Source organism: Maniola jurtina, chromosome 11 (assembly GCF_905333055.1).
Source record: "Maniola jurtina chromosome 11, ilManJurt1.1, whole genome shotgun sequence".
NCBI lineage: Eukaryota > Metazoa > Arthropoda > Insecta > Lepidoptera > Nymphalidae > Maniola > Maniola jurtina.
This window is the reverse complement of record NC_060039.1, coordinates 14,727,403-14,746,266: the sequence shown is the minus strand read 5'-3', so window position 1 is coordinate 14,746,266 and position 18,864 is coordinate 14,727,403. Positions and strand designations below refer to the sequence as shown.

General features: G+C 43.7%; 1 protein-coding gene across 5 annotated transcripts in view; it reads right to left on the bottom strand.

The window, feature by feature from the left end:
- LOC123869838 (lysosomal-trafficking regulator) overlaps positions 1-18,864 on the bottom strand; it is a 52,671-nt gene that overhangs the window by 11,817 nt on the left and 21,990 nt on the right. For 3 of the 5 annotated variants that reach the window (XM_045912895.1, XM_045912896.1, XM_045912898.1), the window contains 27 exons: positions 16,915-17,040; positions 14,290-14,374; positions 13,874-13,988; positions 12,237-12,424; positions 11,728-11,931; positions 11,374-11,469; positions 10,771-10,902; positions 10,421-10,573; positions 10,063-10,211; positions 9,752-9,806; positions 9,112-9,290; positions 8,726-8,800; positions 8,357-8,474; positions 8,054-8,220; positions 7,578-7,751; positions 6,582-6,728; positions 6,011-6,199; positions 5,345-5,488; positions 4,772-4,903; positions 4,293-4,474; positions 3,967-4,010; positions 3,069-3,229; positions 2,156-2,260; positions 1,513-1,668; positions 1,063-1,152; positions 561-701; positions 39-212 (listed from right to left, as the gene is read on the bottom strand). In XM_045912895.1, the coding sequence (XP_045768851.1) occupies positions 39-212; positions 561-701; positions 1,063-1,152; positions 1,513-1,668; positions 2,156-2,260; positions 3,069-3,229; positions 3,967-4,010; positions 4,293-4,474; positions 4,772-4,903; positions 5,345-5,488; positions 6,011-6,199; positions 6,582-6,728; positions 7,578-7,751; positions 8,054-8,220; positions 8,357-8,474; positions 8,726-8,800; positions 9,112-9,290; positions 9,752-9,806; positions 10,063-10,211; positions 10,421-10,573; positions 10,771-10,902; positions 11,374-11,469; positions 11,728-11,931; positions 12,237-12,424; positions 13,874-13,988; positions 14,290-14,374; positions 16,915-17,040 (3,681 nt within the window). The remainder of the gene's footprint in view (positions 1-38; positions 213-560; positions 702-1,062; positions 1,153-1,512; positions 1,669-2,155; positions 2,261-3,068; positions 3,230-3,966; positions 4,011-4,292; positions 4,475-4,771; positions 4,904-5,344; positions 5,489-6,010; positions 6,200-6,581; positions 6,729-7,577; positions 7,752-8,053; positions 8,221-8,356; positions 8,475-8,725; positions 8,801-9,111; positions 9,291-9,751; positions 9,807-10,062; positions 10,212-10,420; positions 10,574-10,770; positions 10,903-11,373; positions 11,470-11,727; positions 11,932-12,236; positions 12,425-13,873; positions 13,989-14,289; positions 14,375-16,914; positions 17,041-18,864) is intronic. The other 2 variants (XM_045912897.1, XM_045912899.1) reach the window with 2 other exon arrangements.

The following is an 18,864-nucleotide window of genomic DNA, read 5'->3' as shown; positions in this document are numbered from 1 at the left end:
ACACACCGTTTTCTGGGGAGTTAGTTGTTTAGTCTCACCTGCATGCTATGGTTGCCGGCCAGCACCTTGACGGCGAGCCTGCACAGCAGATCGTACAGATCCTCCAGCAGCAGCTGGCGACCCTCGAAGCCGGCCTCCTCCTGCCCCACCGCGCGGATCGAGCGCACCACCACTTCCACTAGCGCCACTTCGTTCAATGCTTTTAATGATGCCTGTTGACAAAGCTCCGAAAAGTTCAAAACTTAAACTCAAAATCATTTATTTAAAGAAGGTACTATTGTACAGCTTTTGGTGGTCAGAATTGTTAGATTTGTAAGATATATACGGATATACACGTGTGATAGCATAGTTAGTGGTTGTTCTTAAAGAAGAAGCCTAGTGATTAAAGAGTTTAGCATTCTATTTGGGGTTTCGGGTTTCGATTCCAACGTTTGGGGAGAGAGCTATGCTTGGAATTTCCCTACTTGATCAAATTTAATTATAAACATAGTTAATAAGGTCTATTGTTACTAACACTTTATGGATGAAATATCTGAAAAGAAATGTTTATTATTAATGACCTTGTCGACGAGTCGCCTGGCCAGCGCAGCGACGTTGTGCGTGAGCGGCACGTCCGCGGCGCCCGCACTGAGCGGCAGCAGCGCCAGCAGCGGCGGGCTGCGGTACGCCGCCTCCTCGTCCAGAGTGTGCCACACATCCTCCTACAACGCAGTTTTACTCAATAAAATAAAAAATAGCGAGAAAACGAGCAGGTGGGTCACTTGATGTGAATACTACCGGCCATAATATTTTCAGCATCAGGGGAATTGCCAATGCGGTACCAGCTTTTCAAGAATTAGTTAATCCACCTTTTGAAGAGCCCCTTTGGAAACCTAGTAGGATCATCGGCGAAGGGAGCTGGTTCCACAGTTTGCATGTGGGTGGAAAAAAAATTTGGCACTCGATCTTTTTACCACGAGTCACACTGTCGATTAGAGTCATCTGTATGTGGAGACCGCCACATACTTAGGAGTTTCAAGGTTTCTATATGGATACGTACGTACATAGCAAATAAATACGTACATCTAGCTGGTCCTCGAGCGGAACGTCGCACTTGGTAAGCAGCGCCGCACATGCCGACGCGAGCTCCCACGAGCCGGGGTACAGAGAAATCTGCATTCAAATATTTAAAAATAAACTCACTTTTGAAGTAAAACTTGTTAAGGCGCGTTGGGAGATTTGGGATGGCTAAAAACTGGTCGCGTCATCGACATACTAATGTTAATAGTGCTCGCAGTGTTTGATATAAATGTTCTCTTTTTATCAAACACTCCGAGCATAATCAACAATTAGAAACGAAACTTAAACTTCGAAACTTAATTCTCGAAAGAAGATTTAGATTTTACGAGAATTAGATGCCGATTTATTTGGAATTTTTATTTTATAAAAATTACATGACCTGATGTTGGCACTATTTACAAAATAGACGTTTTTCTTAGTTCCATGGCATGACATGGGCTATAATGTACGCACCTGATTGGCTAGCTGCACCAAGCAGTGGTGCGGCAGCGCCGCGGCGTGGCGGCGGTGCAGCGCGCTGATGACGCGCACGACGGCTGCGCGCACGCCCGCCTGCCGGTGGTTGGCCAGCACCACCAGAGTCTCAGGCTGGATCGCTGCCGACACCGCCTGGATCGTAAACACATATTCTTATAGTCCTTATCTTATTTCTCTTTCACTAACCTCTGCACGGGCTTCGCCAGCGAAGACGAGGTCCTCGATCCCTAACATTAGTCGAACGTGGAGTCACGCGCGGTCTCGGGGCGTACGGACTGATCAAGTTCAACCAACCCATTCGCTCTAAGGCACTGATCACCTCCCTTAACGTCATCGTGAAGTGGTGATAGTAAAAGGAACCCGGCTCACAACAAACTCAGCCGGGCGCTATAGGTTCGACTTTGAGTTTGACATCCTAAGCGTTCAAGCCTCACAAGAGGCGCCCTTAGGAAGACGTTGCCCATCCAGCGGCATAAAGGAAAAAATCCGAAAACCGTGAATTTGTGGTTACATAACAAAAATAAAAGTGTTTTTCTCATACAATGGTACGAAATCCTTCGTGTATGTGTCCGTCTTGCAATTCACCGGGTTTTTTCTATAGAAAGATAAAATAGTATACCTGAACGATCATGTGTTCTGGTAGGGCTGCAATGGCGTCTCTCAATAACAGCAATAGCCCCTCGCACGCCTGCCAGCCCGGCTCCGCGCCCGCCCGCACGCGTCTCTGTGAACACACCACTTGGATATTATAACTACCCATATTGGTGTTTGTTTGTTGGTTCGTCCTTCAATCACGTCGCAATGGATCGACGTGAGTTTTGTATCTATATAATTATCTTGAAAAATCAAAGAGTTCCCATCCGAGGCTAAAATCGCGGGCATCAGATAGTTTTCAGAGAAAAATATCTGGAAATTCACAAAAATAAAAAATCAATATGAATAGTATTTAAGAGCCTCGATAGCGATAAAGGAGCGGACTGAAATTCAAAAAGTCGCCGGTTCAAACCTCACCTGTCGCATTATTGTCATAGCTACTCTTACTTACTACTGCCTCAGGAAAGTTGGAAAATCGTTTGTGGGAATGAGTGTAATATTTTATAATAAAATTCCACAATCAATTTTAGACTTGCCTTTACACAAGTTTAAAAAATCTATTAAAAGTATGCTCCTGAAAAAAGCTTATTATACAATCGAAGATTATGTAAATGACAAAAAAGCTTGGATTTGATGCGCTCCAGCAATACACGGCGCTGCAATTGCTTGTATACAGTATGGCATATTATTGTAAATTGTACATTTGAAAAGAGCAACCGCCGAGTTTTTTGCTGGCTCTTCTTGGTAGGAACAGCATTCCGAACCAGTGGTAGATTATTTTGACGATTCAAAAGCACTTGTAAAAGTTTAATTGAATAAAAATAATTTGAATTTTGAATTTTGAATTTTACTCTTAGTTAGAGGGGAAAGGGGAATAGTTTATTTAGCAGTTAGTCATCATGATAAGCTTGGCTAATATTCTTTAAAAAAAAGTATACCTGTTGGTAGATGCCGCTGGTGTAGATGTCGACGGTGGTGTGGCTGACGTCATCGCTGTCCACCACGATGTACCCGTCGAGCGCTTGCTCCGCCTCTTTAAGCTGTCTGGCGTCCTCTATTGCTCCGTCTATGTCGTCTATGGTTTCCTCCATACTTTTTTCTGTAACAACGGTCCCCAGGAGGTTTTAATAATGGAAAGAACCTAACCGAAGAGGGTTCCGTACGTGTAATTATTTTGTTGCTTGAATTATCTCCAACTACAATTAAAATCTGTAATAGCAAATTTTAACTACTGATTTATGGTTTTGCTTGTGCTATAAGACATTGCTTCTTGCCGTTCATGAGTCAAGGTCAACGGGAAGGAAACAGGTGTACCTTTTGACTTTGTTGACTTAGAAGTTTGGTTTTATCACAGTTCTAAGGGGTTATAGACCTGAGTATTTCATATTAATTTCATCTTGATTCCTCCACGCGTTCTTGAGAAAAACGGCCTTCACATACAGACAGACAGAGATCCTTTAAGGTGGAAGCGACGGGCCTGCCCGCGAAATTCAAATTTAATTTGGTTTTTCGCATTTTTTAAACTAATAATTAGAAATTAGCTCTAGTATCGACTAATGTGTCAGAATTAATCGATACTACAGCCAATTTCTTAACCTGGACCCTTTCAAGTAAAGATTTTTATATAAACCTGTGAGGATGATACTGCCATTGTCGCAATTGAAAATGCCATAAGCCTACGTTGTCGTATTAGTTTAAAAAATGCGAAAAACCAAATTAAATTTAAATTTCGCGGGCAGGCCCGTCTCATGCCCCTTAAGGGTTCCTTTTTTTATCTGGAGGTACGGAACCTTAAAAATGTTAAGTGTGTAAAATAAAGAATAGAACAAGTCTCACCTACAGTTCCGTCAGACGCTTCCGAAGTGGACGACAGCTTTTGTCTGAAAAAGAGAACCTTATACATTCTGATGGAAGTAAATAATAATTTATAATTATTGTACAGTACATCCCCATTGTTATTATTATTATTTTAACAATTTCATTGAAATTTCCCTTCCTTCCTCATTTTTCAAATTATTTTCATGAAAATTGTTGGGATTTAGGCAAAAAAGTTAAGAAATACGTGTTTCAGGACTTTAGCAAATTCCACCCCTTCACTTTTTGAGAATTCCACTCGAGTGCAGCCTGGGTGATGGGTTGTCTATTATATCATAAATCCTCACCTGCCTTCCTTGATCTTCATATTGATGAGGCCCTTCATCTGCTTGGTAGACTCCGCGCTCTCGGGGTCAGTCTTGTCGCTCTCCGTCTCGCGGATGTGCATATCTTTTATCTCGCTCGCGAGAGGTTCCCCCACGTCTTCAGACACGCTGGAGGAGCTCGACTTGTCTGTGGTGTCGAAAGCCTGTTAAAAATTCAAAATATTTTATTCAATGACACTTTTACAAGTACTTTGGAATCGTCAAAGCATCACTAGTTCGGAATGCCTACTACTGGTTCGTAAAGTACAAATACAATTTATTACGCATTATCTAATGCCCTAGCAAAATTTGTACAATACTTTTCTTCTGTTTGCGAGGAAATAATAAACAATGCGAGGAAACAGTAAAGATCCGATTACTGCCGTGTTTTTTAGTAATGAAGCAATTCTCGAGCAAGTGGGAGAAAACATTTTTTTTTTGGTTATTTATGTTTTGTTTACCTTATTATCAGTGTTGGGCTTGTGTCGCTTGTTGATAAAGCTCAGGAAGTTGAAATCGCTCGTCTCCGGCGTGTCGGCGGTCAGCAGGAAGTAGTAGTTCGCTCGCGAGTGCGTAACAAACGTATCGCTCGCCTGGAAGTGAAGGATATTCATCTAAAATTCCTGCCCGAAGACCAGCGTCTTTGAACATTGCGTAGCCAGTGGCGACATATGGATCCGGGACATGGTCGCTTATTACAGTTTGGGCCTCATAAGAAGGCTCAAAGTCACTCAGCGGGCGATGGAGAGAGCTACTATTATGCTTGGAATTTTTCTACGTGATCAAACGGCAATGAGGAGATCCGTAGGCGAACTAAAGTAACCGACATAGCTTAACGGGTTGCGAAGCTGAAATGGCAACGGGTAGGACACATATTAACACCTTATGTACTTGCACACATTATGCAAATAAACAACTGTATTGTATTGCGCAAGTCATCTGGCATACGGCACACATGACCTGCCCATCCCCATTTAAATATCATAATCCCATATTGAGATTGGCATTGTATTTCGCCAGTTCCATTGACTAACTTGGTGCATGAGCAGCAGGAAGTCGCAGAGCAGCGCCAGGTGGCACAGCAGCGGCGGGTGTCCGAGCAGAGCGCGCACCAGGTCCACGAGCGCTATGCTCGTCTCTTGGCCGAACGCCGGTCGCTCAGAGTTCAAGAACCGCTCCTGAAACATAGGTGCTGCTTATTCTGCTGTGCAGCAACTTTTTTCACTGGTAATTTGTTTTAACAGTGATTGGGTATTACAATATTTTTTTTCGTGCATTGTATTTGTTTTAATTTTGTGTATTACCTATTAGCAAACCAATAAAATAAAAAAGAATACGCAGTGGCGCATACACTGAGTGTATTTATCGTTCAAACGTTAAGAACTGATTTTTCAATCGTCAAATAACTTTTATCCGAGGAATTAATTTGAGGTTTGTCATTTTTTCTATAAGAAATCTGTCCAAACGTCAAATTTATTCCTTAGGTAAAAGTTATTTGACGGTTGAAAAATCGGTCCTAAAACTGTGTTGAAGGAATATGATTGAGTAAAATGAAATTAGCAAAGTTTATTCAGGACCCTTCGGCCAATCAGTGTAATCCCTCCAGTCTCGCCCGTGATTCTCGATAAGTACAGTGAAGGAGTGCGTCGCCGCAGGTACAAACGCAGCAGCAGTAGTACACCCTACGTCACACTACGCACCTTGCACGCGAGCAGCAGATGCCGCAGCAGGTCTACCCTGGAGGCCTGGTAGTGGTTAAAGCGCAGGCGCGGGTGCCGCGCGTGCAGCAGCGCCCTGAGCGCAGCGAGCGCGAGCTCCCACGCCGAGCCCACCGCCTTGCTTCCCCCGTTGCTCTCCGCCTCGCCCGAGTTCCGCTCCCACACTACCGCCTGCAGAAAAATCATTACTCTTTCATCTTTTTATTGGAAGATAGGCTGACATTGATGCCTAATAAAAAGCAATGATAAGGTCTAGGTTGGCTTGCACTAGCCTACAAGATGGCTGTTCATTCATGCTTTGAAGGTATTTAGATTGTACGTGGCAGGAAACACTAAGGCGGATATGACATTCCAAACCTTAGCGGTTCGTATCAGAAACGTTAAGAAAAAACGTTTCGTGCGAGTAAATTGGTATGCCAACGTTTACCGTGTTTCGATGTTCCGTGGTAAAACGGTGAAGGTGAAACAAAATCGTGGAGTTCTTAAGCACAGTTCAAAATATATCCAATAGAAGACCGATAAGCAGGCATCACTATAGCACCGTCACACTAACCTGATCAGTGTCAAAGTGTCGCCAGGCGCGCACCAGCAGCACCAACAGGCGCGGCTCCAGCAGCACGCTCTCGTTGCGCGCGCGCAGCGTTACCGCCGCGCCGCCCACCACCAGCAGCGAACTGCTGCAAGCCTCGTCCAACACCACCTGCAACACCAGTTCTTAGTCAGGCGACAATTTCCCGATTTTGAAAACATATACGCTTTTAAAATCTTGACAAAAAAACTGGTTTTGGGAAATAAAATGTTTACATAACACCAAAATGTGACCGAAAAGCATCAAATTGTACGGGAGCGTGGCTGCGTGCTCGACCGTAGCAATAGGGAAATTTCCCAACCGAGCGGTGTTGTGCTCGGTAGCGCCAGCTGGGCCGACGGTTATGCGTTGAAACTTCTATATATAGTGCAATTGGGTAAACGCTCTGTCATTGCGATTGAAAGTTGCGTGTTCTATTTTGAGTTTTCAATTAGGCTACCCGTGCTGCCATCTAGTGTTTCGAGCGTTGTTAAATCATTGAGTTTAGAAGCGACATCTTCTTGCGAATGTGGCAACCGCTACAAAATCAAAGGACATTGGTTTCTGAAAAAGCCACACAGATTCTTTAGTACATTTTACATCTCAACAACATTGATAGAATACGAGCGTCCATACACTTCAGCATTTAAGTAAAATGGACCGTAACTCCCTTGTTTCAGGATGATTGGAACTACACCCCCTAACCGATTTTCAAAAATTCCAGTCGGTCGAAGCCGGGTAGATGAACTAGTCAAAACAAAAATTACAAGAGTTCCAAACGCGGCTGGTCTGCGCAGAAGTCCCTGTAAATGTGTTCCATTACACGAAGACCGTTTAACTATATTTGTGTGAGTGCATAAGTATACATTGTTAGTGTGCGAGGCAGTCTCGGCCGCGACGCACACGAATTCGTTAACGCTTATCGGTGCACTCTCTCTACTCCGAGCAAGGCTGAGCGGTCATCGTGAGATAGAGCTATACCTTCAGCATGTGGTGCGTCACTCGGCAGCCGGGCGCGGCCAGCACGGGCAGCAGCAGGTCGAGCGCCGCGTCCGCGTACAGCGCGGCGGCGAGGCGCGCGTCCGCGCCGCACGCACGCATCGCTATCGCCAGCGCGCTCGCTTGCTCCTCCGCCGAGCCCTCCAGCTCTACTACCTGCACAATATCATTTAGTGTATAATTTTTGAAATGAAACTTCTTTAGGACGATTGTCACGTCAACGATCTTTATTTTAACAGATTTTTTTAACGTGTACGTATGTGTATTTGAATGTGTGCATGTAGAGAATGTGGTGTGTACTAGTTAGTGTGAGTGCGTTTGTTTTAAGTAGGCGTGCGTGAGTGCATATATTTTTATGTTTTGTTATGCTGGTTTATTATCTTCTCTTTTAATTGGGTTGGAAGAAATAAATCATACTTAGAATAGCGTTTGTTACAAGATAGTCAGTGAGGCATTACCCTGGCGAACAAGTAGAGCAGCAGCTCTGGCCCGCCGAGCGCTAGCAACGCGGGCGCCAGGCCACGGCGTCGCGCTGCGCGGGGCGGCCCGGCCCAGCGCACGCGCAGCGCGTCCGGCGCCTCGCCGCACGCGCCCGCCGCCGCGCTCCACGTGCGGGACCCGAACACTGACACACAACATTTAAGAGAATGTATTGAATGTACTGGGCAAAGCTGAATATATCTCCTATGACGGAGGGGAGGCACTAGTAACACAATATCTTACTGAACACGTGTGTAGTATATAATAGGAAGATGTGTTACCAGTGGGCACAGCGGGCGCTTGATGGTAGAGGCTCATGATCTCCGGCGAGTGAGCCGAGAACGTCAGCAGCAGGCTCTCGTGCAGCTCCCGCAGCGTGGCGCTGGAGATTTCGTACACCTGACCGAAAACATTTTTATTGCAATGTTTGATGATATTGTTGCCCACGAATGCAAGTCTATAATGCTGTATCAATATACTCACGCAGTACTTTTAAGTACTGCTGCAAAAAGAGCGGATAAGGAGCTGTACTTATATTTTTGGAAATTTTAAAAAGTTTTATTAATATTATTTAGTTGTAAAACAGACAGACATCCACACACTTTCGTATTTATAAACATTATTGTCAAAATAAAAGCATGAATTGTTACCGAATCCCAGTCTATATCCATCTCCAGCAGCTCAGGAGTTATAATTGAAGGGAAGTCGGCCGACTCGCACGGAATCTGAAATATATAGAATTTCTCTTTCAAAATACCTGTGATCGCTCATACATTACATTGTATCGTTGTTTGTGTGCTCAGTAAAATAATATCGGCCGCATTGTACGGAGCATGCTACGGTGTAAGTTATGTCAAGTATCGTCTATCTCCAACCCGCTGGACCTTAAAAAGTTGACATGGATGGATGAGACTCGGTGGAGGATCGTGCTCGGTGGTGCATCTTCGAAAGGCTTATGTCCGCAGAGAACATTCGGATGGATGGATGGATGGATGGATGGGTGGGTGGATGGATGGATGGATGGAAGGGCAGTCACCTGGCAGGGCAGGTCCGGCGGGTGCGCGGCGAGGTGCAGCGCGGCGGGCGCGGTGAGCGCGGGCGTGCGGAACACGCGCACCTGCGACACGTGCAGCGCGCCGCCCGGCCGCGTGTCCGGCGCGTGCCCCGCCTGCCCCACGATCACTGTCGAGGGGGTCGCTTTGCGTACGAGGATACCTGCCAGACAAAAATATTAACATCTTTTCTAAAGTTTATGTTAGGGTATTTACTGGCCGGGATCTCGTGTGAAGAGCGATCAGCGTCATTTTATTTTTATTCAGATACAATTTAGCCCTTAACTGCAATCTCACCTGGTGGTAAGTGAAGATGCAGTCTAAGATGGAAGCGGGCTAACCTGGAAGGGGTATGGTAGTTTTCATTAAGCCCGAACACCTTTGGTTTCTTCACGGTATCGTGCCGGAACGCGAAATCTCTAGGCGGCACGGCTTTGCCGGTAGAGTGGTAACTAGCCACGGCTGAAGCCCCCCACCAGACCAGACCAGAAATTTAGAAATAACAAAATTCTAAAGCTCTGCCGGAAATCGAATCCGAGACCTCCCACTAATAAGAGCTCAGCGATTACCACTGCGCCAGGGAAGCCGTCAAAAGTTATTATGTCAAAAGTTGAGAATGCATACCTTGAAGTGGCAACGATAAAGTTTCACACTCGCGGCCGTTCACGTACAGCGTCACCTGTGAAACAAAATTTTAACATAGTTTGGGTGGATGGAAAGGGGTGTTGAAGTCGGTGGACATAGGCTAACAAAACTCTGTTTTGCGGATGTCATCATATTTTTATCATAGGCATAGTTCAGGATAGGACCCCAGCGTATAAACTCACTTGGTTTAAGCTGGAGCCAACGATTGTCAGGTATAATTTTTTTTGTTGAAACTTTGGATTATAAAAATAAAAAATATATAATGAATTCCGATTGGTCGGCGTAGGTACCTGTATGTGTATCCGCCGCTTGTGCACTCGCTCGGCGACGTTGAGCGCGAGGCAGCACCAGCGCGTGCCGAGCCCGGGCCGCGACCGCGCCGAGCTCACGAGCTTGTTGCTGTGTGCGTCGGGCCGAGTCAGCCGCACCGTTAACTCACCTGAGGGAAAAATAACTTAATTGAATTTTTAATTCAATATTTGGGTTCGGGTCAAAGTCTAACCCAAATACCAAAATTTCAGGTTTGTAACTCATTTCGTCTACGAGCTAGAGACAGGTCTGTAGGAACAGGTCTGGCTGTGCACCTCCCACAGCGGACGTAATTTGGTCGCTCCATCGGGCATCATCTAGTAATAAATAATTCCTTACCATTATAAGTGTTGATCCACAGCTCGAACATGAGCGAGTCGTGGCCTATGGAGAACACGTGCATGAGTTCGGATTTGGATGAGTGTTCCTTCTTCGGCGACTTCGGCGCGCCCGCCGGGTCCGGCGGCTCCTCCTGCCACTCCTCCGTGTCATCTGTACGACGGGTAAAATAAGTCTTAGCCCTAACCTAAGGTTGATTATTATGAATATGATTAAGACAGAGCATAATATTATGACTTTACTCAAACAAAGTTTCAGTTAAAACGAGACTAATTTATATCAGCGATATAACACTGGCGCTGATTCTGTTCTTTTAATATTAATAAGATAATGATGAAAGTTATCCATACCGTATCTCGGTGGTGCGTGCTGCGGCGACAGGCGCAGCCAGATCGCGACGCCGAAGCCCGCCAGCCACGGCGCCCAGCCCGCGCCGCCCACCGCGCAGCGCGCCGCACCGCCCGCCCACGGCGACCACACTCCTGCACGCAACACAAACAGTACCCGTCTTGGACAGTTGAAAAAGTGCGCCGGGATCATCTGCATGAGTCTTTCTTTCTTTATTTTCTTTATTCAAATACAAGTTAGTCCTTGACTGCAATCTCGTGACGGTAAGTGATGAAGCAGTCTAAGATGTGGTTTGACAGTTTATATTAAACACATATCCCTTTGGTTTCTAAACGGCTAGTGCCGAAACGCTAAATCGAAGCCAACGGCAAAACTATAGCTACGTCCGAAACCTCCCACCAGACCAGACCAGATTTAAAAATTATGTAATTCCAAACTCCTGCCAAGAATCGATCCCGGGACCTTCCACTAATAATATATATAATGTGTATTTAATATATTTAATTTTATGTGTTAAAAAGAATGAAAAGAAATGACCGCAGCAATTACCACTGAACCAGAGCGGTCATTCATCCTTGTATCTGAATTTAAAAAAATTGTCTTACCGGCGCGTAAGTGCGATTGCCGCAATCTCCTGGCGCTCAGTACTGCTTGCTGGTTGAACGACGAGCCCACAGGCTCGTCTGTCTGGTAGTCTTCTGTTGGATATCAGACATGTCATGTTCAAATTCTGTTCCCCTTTTTTAATAATATGAAGATATTGATATGAATTCAACACTTTGTAATAATATGTTGTCTTTCTCCAAAGTTTTACAGTATCTGCGTCTTTTACTTTTTGATATTGCTAAAAAAGGGCGGACCTAGGTCGACATCTTTTGAACAATAAAGGCGGAAACAAACTATGGGAGCGTCCTAACAAACATAATTTATATAGAAGATAGATAGTAGATCCTGTTTACCCGGGTCGACGTCAATGGGGAAGGTGAGGATGCAGTCGGGAGCGTGCTGCGACGTACGGTTGACCAATCGGCGCAGCGCACGCAGCAGCAACGCCAGCGGCGGCCGCTCTGCCGCGAACAGCCGCAGCAGCGACGACAGCTCCGCCGCCTCGATGCTGTGAGAAGCTACCACGTGCACTAGCTCCAGGATGCTTCTCTGCAGATCTACACATGGTACACTTGAGACAGATCTTGAATATTGGGCATTGGGTGCGATTCTTCCCTCCACTCGTTAACGGAGTTAGAACTGTATAAGAATTCTTATTCGCTTGTGAACCTCTCGCCTAAATGGCACAAAATGACGGTGTTTTTATTCAAAACCTAATCCCAGCAAAATGGCAATATAGACGTTCCGCGCGCTCCACACTCGCGCTAGCCTGCTTCAAACATGCTTTAAAAATAGTGCCATCCTTTTCACAATATTCTCAATAGAAAACGATAGCACGATTTTAGTCCCGTCCGTCACTTACCGGCATATTTAGGGTTAGTAGCGGCCAGGAGCCTGGCGGGCGGCGCGTCGTGCGCCAGCAGGCGTCCCAGCAGCATGGGCGGAGCGCGCGCGCCCGCGAGACGCGCGCCCCACGCTCGCGCTAGCCCGCTGCACACGCGCGAAACCTCCTCGCTTTGCTCCTTGTCATACTGCTCAGAGCTGAGCAACCTGGATTTAGAAAACTAAACGTTTGAGCGGCATCAGATTAGCGCTTTTAGGGTTCCGTATCTCCAGAGGAAAAAGGAACCCTTATAGGATCACTTCGTTGTCTGTCTGTCTGTCGCATCTGTCAAGACATGTCAAGGGAATTAAAACCTATAAGGCAGCCGTCCCTTTGACTAGAATCATCTAGGTCAACGGAACGGGTCATGAAATTTGGTAGGTTATTGCAACCTTCTCAATTCGTGCAAATCTTATAGCACAAGTAACGCGAAAAATCTGAAAACCGTGAATTTGTGGTAACATCACAAAAAAAAATGAAACAGTGTTTTTTCTTGTACGGGACCCTTCCTTTGCGAGACTAACTCGCACTTGACCGGTTTTTATTCACACCTTAGCTCATCCGGGAAAATCCATTAAAGAGTAGTTAGGCTAGTCACATTGTGTGGTTCAGAATATTGGGCGATATGCGAATGGGGCGGGTGAAAGGCGAGTACATGCAACCGAGATGCGAACTTGAGATAGATAATAATGGATAAGATGAGGAATGAATATTGAATATATAAGGGAAAGTTTCAAAGTAGCGCCAGTGGTAGAAAAGACGAGGGGTAATAGACTGACATGGTATGGGCATGTAACGCGAAGAGAAGACAATCACTGGAAGAATGAGGATTTGCGTGTAAAAGGGATGGATAATGCGTTGACGGATGACAAGCGAGTGAAAGAAGACAAGCAAGCAATACGCACCACCACGCAATACCACACGAACTCCCTAAAACACATACTCGAAGTCCTGTCGGAGTGATCAGTGAAACGTGCGTGAAATGTGTTTTGGAGGATCTGTGCTGGTTGGGTAGTGGTTGGGCATATTGCTTGCTTGCTGCCTATCTTTTCCTGCATGTTTAGCAGTAGCAGTGTGGGCTGTACATATCGCATATTGCACCATACAGGTTTGCCTTTTTCAGCGGATTCAAGGTTTCAATTCCTTGTACAACAAAAATGACTTTTCTTTAACTGCGCGAGTAATAAACAAAATTAATAGTCATGCTCCAAAAAGATAACACAAACAAAAATCTCGTGACACCGGCCACCTTGAGCGACCTTCAGAATATGCAAAAAGGCATTAAGATCGTCATAGTTGTACCTACTTTTTAACAACTATTTGTTGCATATTAAATGCAGTTAGAGGAGATTATATTTTAGAATTTTTCCAACCAAACTGGTTTAAACGAATTCATAGAGCTAAAAGGAAATTCAAATAACTTGTGCGACTTTAGTGAATAATTATGTTAAAAAAGACACATTTGCATTTCGGTTCTAAGCAAGCTAGCCGACCTAAAGTGGGTTGAAAATATTGAGGAAGCATATTTAGCTAAGTTGAACAGCTTTTTATCTACCCATCGTCAGGAGGGGGAAAAGAGAGAGAGAGAGAGAGAGTAAACAGGAAACCAAGCTTACTTATCAATGAGCTGTGACAGTATATCGACCACGATGACACACAGCTCCGGGTGCGCCAGCTCGCCGCTCTCGCTGTACTCCGGACAGTCTGTTGCCGTCTCTTGACCGTGGATTCCTGCCCGCAACATAATGTATTCAATCATCAACCCACTACTGAGATGGATCTCCTCTCAGAATGAGAAGGGTTAGGTCTCAAGTGCGAATTGGCAGGCTTCATACCTTTGATAACATTACAGAGAACTCTCAGGCATGCAGGTTTCTTCAAGTTTCCCTTCACCGTTAAATCAAGTATATTTTATTACTTTAAACGCACATCATAACTTGGAAAAGTTAGAGCTATGTGTCCGGAATCGAAGATGGAACTGCCCGAATATTAGGTTAGGTGTCTAAAAAGGTAAGTGTTTTTGAATTCTCACCTGGCACATTATTCAAAATGGACAAGGATTCCGAGAGCTTTCTTGTTTTGGTCGGAGCATCCAATTTTCCTATCTCGACGTCAGCCTGCAACCAAAAGCAAACAGAGTCAACTACAAATTGACGTGATAGGGTCATCATGTTTACACATCGGTGATTGCCAGCCCATCTGTAAACATGATCATCATCATTAAAATTTATAACCCATCGCTTAATAGCCAACTATAGTACGGGACAGGTTGAGATGGCAGCCGGTGTAGGGACGCCCTGCACACCCGCACAGCCTCCGCGTTAACCCCTGCGGGTGAGCGCGGGTAACGAGCGGAAAGCGGGGCGTCCCCCCGCTTCATACCTCTTTTGCCATCTCAACCTATAGTGTATGTACTATACGTAGGAGAGTAAAGTTGGCCGCTGTTGATTAATATTATCACATCACATAGAATCTCAAAGCACACACGTCTTCACTCACTCCTCTCCAATCCAATGGCCAGACAAAAAGTACGGTAACTAAACTTTTTTAGTCTTAAAATATGTAATTTAATTCACCCTATGGACATCTAATTAATTGTCACAAAATATTTCTAATGATTGATGAATGTGTAATTAATGAATTCGTCAACTTTATTTTTTGGTAACAGGTTTCTACATCGTACTAGAATTAATTAGGTGGGTGTCTCGTGTTGGGCAATGACGTAGGCAGTTGACAGGCAAATAGTGATCAATGTGTATAATGTTGGAGCAGGAAGACGATGGATTCTTGGTGCGTCTCAGCTGCTGGATAAGGGACTCTATTGGTCCAGGATGAGGTTTCTCAGCAGGTATTGTTGAGAACCCTTCTCCTGGCTATCGCCTAGCCACCAGGCGATGCGTGGAGCATTGATCGTGGGGATTTAGTCGGTAAGAGTCCGACATAATCTCCGTGTCGCCCCGGGTGCAGTGGTATCCATGAGAATTTTCCCACCAATGAAAAAGGAAGATAATGGCTAAGCATTCATCAACCGTAAACCCATTCTTTTGACTTGTTGGGTATGATTTAAATTTTTAATGTACACCTGTGTTATACAGATCGTTAATTTTTCGCAGCTGATGCTTAGTTAAGTTAGTGTGAATAAATGAATGACAATTATAAAGTTTTTGATTGTACCTACTGTATCATGTTTTTTTTTGATACAAACAGAATGTGTAGATTTATTAATGGGTCAAGAATGCCGGCAAACTAGAAAGTCAGTTTTATTTAAATTTTATAGCTACGTTGTTATTCGTAGTTTTATCAAGGACGTGCGACGAGTTTACTTAAGGTAGGTAGGCGTACGTCATAACAATGTTACTAATTTTACGTTTATTTTATAATAGTAATTAAAGATCATTATAAATGTTGAGGTTGATGTAGAACCCATACCTAGGCTACGTATCCAAAGAATTCGTATTGAAATGTATGACATTTAACTCATTTGGCTACGGTCTGGCGACGTCGCCAATTTGGATGTGGAGCCACGCCCGACCACCCCCTACGTGGCGACTGGATACTCTGATCACCTGGCCTGGCCACGCGTGGCCAAGTCGCCAGTATTTTGTATACAAGTTGTGCCTCCATCACTCAGTGTCCACCGATCGCCAGGACAGACGCCGCCGGCTGGTGAGTTTATGTTCGCTTGTTGTGTTGTTGTACTACTTATTTGGCTACGGTATCTAGCTAGAGGTGGCCATGGCTACGTAGCCAGCGACGTCGCCATAGCATTCCAGTGTGTTAGGGCTCTACTGTTGTGCTGCTATGTTCATGGTCACTTAACATCATCATCAATGACAAGTTCGTTAGCTTTTTTAGCTTGCTATTTATATTTTAATTCATCTTCAGTATTTCGCATATTTTATCGGAGTGCGTAAATTACTTACAAACAAGTTTACGTACCTATGCGTAATTTTAAGTCATTATATTGTTATGAATGAGATATCAGACACCCCAAACAAATATTTATTTCGAGCAAAAAAAATGCGTAGTAGATAAATGCAATTAATTTTAGCTCAAAAATTATCACATCCGACAATAACACTCCATTACAAAATAACTATTACCTAATAATTTAATTGGTATAAATAGATTTTACAAACTAGCTTTTGTCTGTGACATTGTCCGCTAAGTGGAATTAGGTTTTTAAAAATCTCGTAGAAATCTTTTGTTTTCTCGAGATAAAAAGTAACCTAGATCTTGAAATCCTTTTTGAAAATCTTAATCCACATTTTTGTATGGAACACCTAGTTGATCATTTGATCAGGTATTACACGGGTTGGTCACATAGTTAAAGTTATTTATATCAATGATCTACAGTGACAACTAGTGAGATGGCTAGTCCGTCCATCAAGGCGAACTAGGCGACTGACGGCCCAAGGCGCCCGAATTTGAGGGGCGGCATGGCGAGGGTTCTAGACAGGCGTGTTAGCACTACTTGACAGACTGGCGAGAAAATTTTGACTAAGCAAATCTATTTCTGCGCGAGTTACCTGTATAAGCAAAATTTTTATTTCTAGGGATTCAGACCAGTAATTCGCCTCGGTTACCGAGTTAGTTCGGACCGGCGCTGGTTAGGACCCCTGTCCGTTTGGCCGTGTAGAAGTTTATACCCGCATACCTCGTACCCGTCATCGGGCAGCGTGCGAGACTCGCTGTGCTCGCTGGCGTAGGGGCCCACCGCGCTCTCCTCGCTCGACGAGCATTCCGGCGAACTGCTGCCCGAGGGACAGAATAGTGGTGGTACCTGAAATAGACAAATCTTATAAAAACTGATAAACTATTTTTAGGTGAATACTTAAATGATACGAAAGCTTGGTAATGAGTTGCCAAACAGCTGTGATAGTTCTAATAAGTAAAAGTGATTTCGTAAACAAGTGATAATAAAAAAAAAAAAAGAATACCCCGCTGAGTTTGTTGTGGGTTCTTCTCAGACTTGGGCGCGTTTGGAACCTTCCTAGCTTTAGTTTTAAGTTTACGTAATTAACTATCACCACTATAATAATATCATCTTTCAAATCTAACGAATCGGACAAACAAAAGGTATACAATAGTACTTATTTTGAATAAATGATTTTGATTTGATTTGATTTGGTACGGAACCCTAAAAATAGGGCTACTTGCGTCAAATGTACTAACATTTGACGTCTGCCAGTGACATCGTAGCAATGTTTTGTTATAAGCTCTCTAACTAACGTTAGCTGTGCTATCGTCTATGGACGCCTACGGGTGTCGCTTGGTAATATCGAAGATTCTAGACGTAAATCACGACGATATTAATCTTAAAGCATCGTGATTACGAATAATTCTACATTCTCATGAATATTTTAATGGATTCCATTCGTTTGATGGGCATAATAATTATCTAATGGCGAAATACCACTGAGTCATTGACTCAAAACGAAATCGCGCCTACAGTGCAAAATACGAATTCATTATAGTACGATTCAGAAACCTGTTACCAAAAATTTTTTTTAATAGACACTACGTTTTAAAAATGGTCTAAAAATATAACAAGCTTTTATTTAATTTGCAATGTTAGTATGTCGGAGTTGAATTTAAGGGTTCCGTACCTCAAAAGGAAAAACGGAACCCTTATAGGATCACTTCGTTGTCTGTGTGTCATCCGTCCGTCCGTCGTATCTGTCAAGAAAACCTATAGGGTAGGTACTTTCCGTTGACCTAGAATCATGAAATTTGACATTTACGTATGTCTTATAGCACAAGTAAAGAAATAAATCCGAAAAAAATAAATTTGCGGTTACATCACTAAAAAAAAAAATTAAAATGTGTTTCAATTTTCAAAGTAAGATTACTATACCAAGTGGGATATCATATGAAATAGCTTTACCTGTACATTCTAAAACAGATTTTTATTTATTTTTATGCAAAATAAAGTTTGTAAGTTTGTTTGTAGAGGGTAATCTCTGGAACTACTAAACCGATTTTTAAAATTCTTTCACCAGAAGAAAGCTACATTATTCCCGCGTAACATACGCTATATTTTATTTTCAAAAAATTAGAGATCCCTATGAAAATTGTAATAAGCTACCCGTGTGAAACCCGAGCGGGTCGCTAATAATAAATAAATTGATCGGTTTGCGAAAATATCTCCATTCCGCTTCAGTGGATAGGCGGCCTTAAAAGCAGACCGTTGTAAAATACCGCAAATATGCTAGTACCATTTAAGAGAAGCTATGACTAATAAAGAGTAAGTAAACAACCTGTCACTACCTACTCGTATATCAGTCGTAGTTTTCAAATCGGCTCTAACCACTAATCTTGTTAGAAGGAAAGATTATGAGCTTAGTCTAACAGCATTCGCGGCGAACAAGGTCAAGATTTCATTTTGCAGTGTCAGGGGCAGGAGGGGTTACCTTTAGTCACAGGTCGAAGGTAGCTCTCAGTCATCATCATCATCAACTCATCGCCGGCTCACTACTGAGCACGAACTCCTCTCAGAATGACAAGGGGTTGGCCTATAGTCCACCACGTTGTACGGATTGGCAGACTTCACACACCGTTGAGAAAAAATATTATGTTCATGAACAAATAATTAGTATTTTAATTT